At 44.8% G+C, this 1,991-nt stretch overlaps 1 protein-coding gene across 1 annotated transcript; it reads right to left on the bottom strand.

Moving 5' to 3' along the window:
- Positions 1–207: 207 nt before the first annotated feature.
- Positions 208–1,095, bottom strand: LOC126657130 (uncharacterized). Its single transcript, XM_050351765.1, has one exon. The coding sequence runs from the start codon at positions 1,093–1,095 to the stop codon at positions 208–210; it is 888 nt and encodes a 295-aa protein (XP_050207722.1).
- Between the last annotated feature and the right edge of the window lie 896 nt (positions 1,096–1,991).

A 1,991-nucleotide genomic window follows, 5' to 3' on the forward strand; every position in this document is an offset into this window, starting at 1 on the left:
ATTGGAAGCTTTTTGGTGAAAGAATTGAGTATTCTTATCCCCACTATGAAGCCAATCCGCTCGCGACCTTTGTTTCCACAACATTTCCTCCCTAAGAAGGAGCTCGTCTAATTAAGCCTGAATCACTGCTGCGTCGTCATACTGCCCATCTTCTCCATCACTAGCTTGAAGCACTTTCAGCTTTTCAGCTTGCTTTTTGATCTGTTTTCAAACACTGCCAATGTTGTAAAAAGCCCACTCCTTCATGCTACACCCACACCCGCGAACTCTGTCCATAATGTGCCCTCTGCTACCTTCACTTCCCCACGCCTCTACTACGCAATTCTCAAAGCTTTCATGACGCATCCACATAGGTTCAAACCTAAATGGTCTTGTCGAAAATTGTTGCCTCTCTTCCTTCGTACTTAACAAAATGGGGCAGTGGTCCGAATGATATCTCACAAGATGGTAGACAGTCCAATCTACAAATGTCTCCTGCCATTTAGCATTGGCAAAAAACCGATCCAACCGCGCTTGAATAAGATGCTCTCCCGCTCGCCTATTTGTCCAAGTAAAATCATGGCCATCATAGCCTAAATCCGCAACCCCATAATCATCAATAGTAGCCTGAAAATCATCAAGCTCCCTTTGATTCCTAATACGACCTCCTCTCTTTTCATAGTTATACAAAAACAGATTAAAGTCACCGAATACCACCAAAGGACAGCTTCTATCCGCACAGACCCTTTTCAAAAGATCACAAGTAAGATGCTTATTGCCTCCTTCCGGCCACCCATACACCCCTACCCCCTTCCATTGCGTATCCAGGCTATTATTCATAGCTGTGAACGCAATATGATTTTCCGAAACATCATTAATCGTAACATCCAGATTCTTATTCCAGAAAAGCGCTAAACCACCTCGCCTTCCATTAGCATCAGAAATAACAGAATTAAAAGCAACAAAACTTCTACAAATGGTACCAAACTCACCTCGGTTAAGTTTAGTTTCCATCAAGAAAAAAATATCAGGGGAATTATTTTGAACAAGGAACTTAAGCGCACGTACCGTCCAAGGATTCCCCACACCTTGGAGGTTCCAACTCAGTATTTTCATTGCTTCCGGCGAGACTGCTCCGCAGTCTCCGCCGATATCTCGATATTACCAAACTTGTCTGATAATCCATCTCTAACCCTCTTTGAGAAAAGATTATTCAGCTCTACCTTCTCCTGGATCGTTGAGTAATTTCGTTTGGTTGAAACCACCAACACCTCACCACTTGTACTTCCCTTCTCTCCCTTTCTGTTCGAAATTCTATTCCACGTTTTCTTCTTACTATTACTGCCCTTGTCTGTATATCCTTTCTTCGCAGCACCGTGCTTTCCCATGCCCTCAATCTGTCCCATGCACACATTGACCTCCACCAACCCCTCAACACTATCAGCACCCACGTCTCCTGTCTGAGAAGCATGAACAGCTACCCCATGCAAGGTTTGCACCTCACCAATGGTATCTTCTTCCCTCACTGCTACGGCCCCATGCAAAGATTGCACCTCACCAACGTTATCTTCTTCCCTCACTGCTCTTCCTTCATCTTCCCCAAATAGATTACGACGCACCCCATTATGTATATTATCATTTGATGGTGTGGTCCTCGATTGGGTCTCCCAGCTCCTGCCTCCTGCCCCCATATGTGGTCTACTCCCCCATCATTTTCCTTCTCCTAGGCGTTGCACGCAGTGTAGGACCGTACGGCCATTCCGAGACTTCCGTCTGCTCCGGTTTAACTTCACACTCAGCCTCTATATGATCCAACATACCGCACCAATAACAGAAATTATGGATACGCTCATATTTGAATGAAATCCAAACCTTCTCCCCAAGTGGATTAATGGCAGTCATACCTCGCATAAGGGGTTTATTAGTGTCTATCATCACCCGAATTCTGCTATATCGATTCCATTCTCCACCATGATCATCATCCCTGTCCTCTACTTTGCCAATTTTCGATC

The sequence above is a fragment of the Mercurialis annua genome, linkage group LG7, assembly GCF_937616625.2.
Source record: "Mercurialis annua linkage group LG7, ddMerAnnu1.2, whole genome shotgun sequence".
In the NCBI taxonomy this organism is placed as follows: domain Eukaryota; kingdom Viridiplantae; phylum Streptophyta; class Magnoliopsida; order Malpighiales; family Euphorbiaceae; genus Mercurialis; species Mercurialis annua.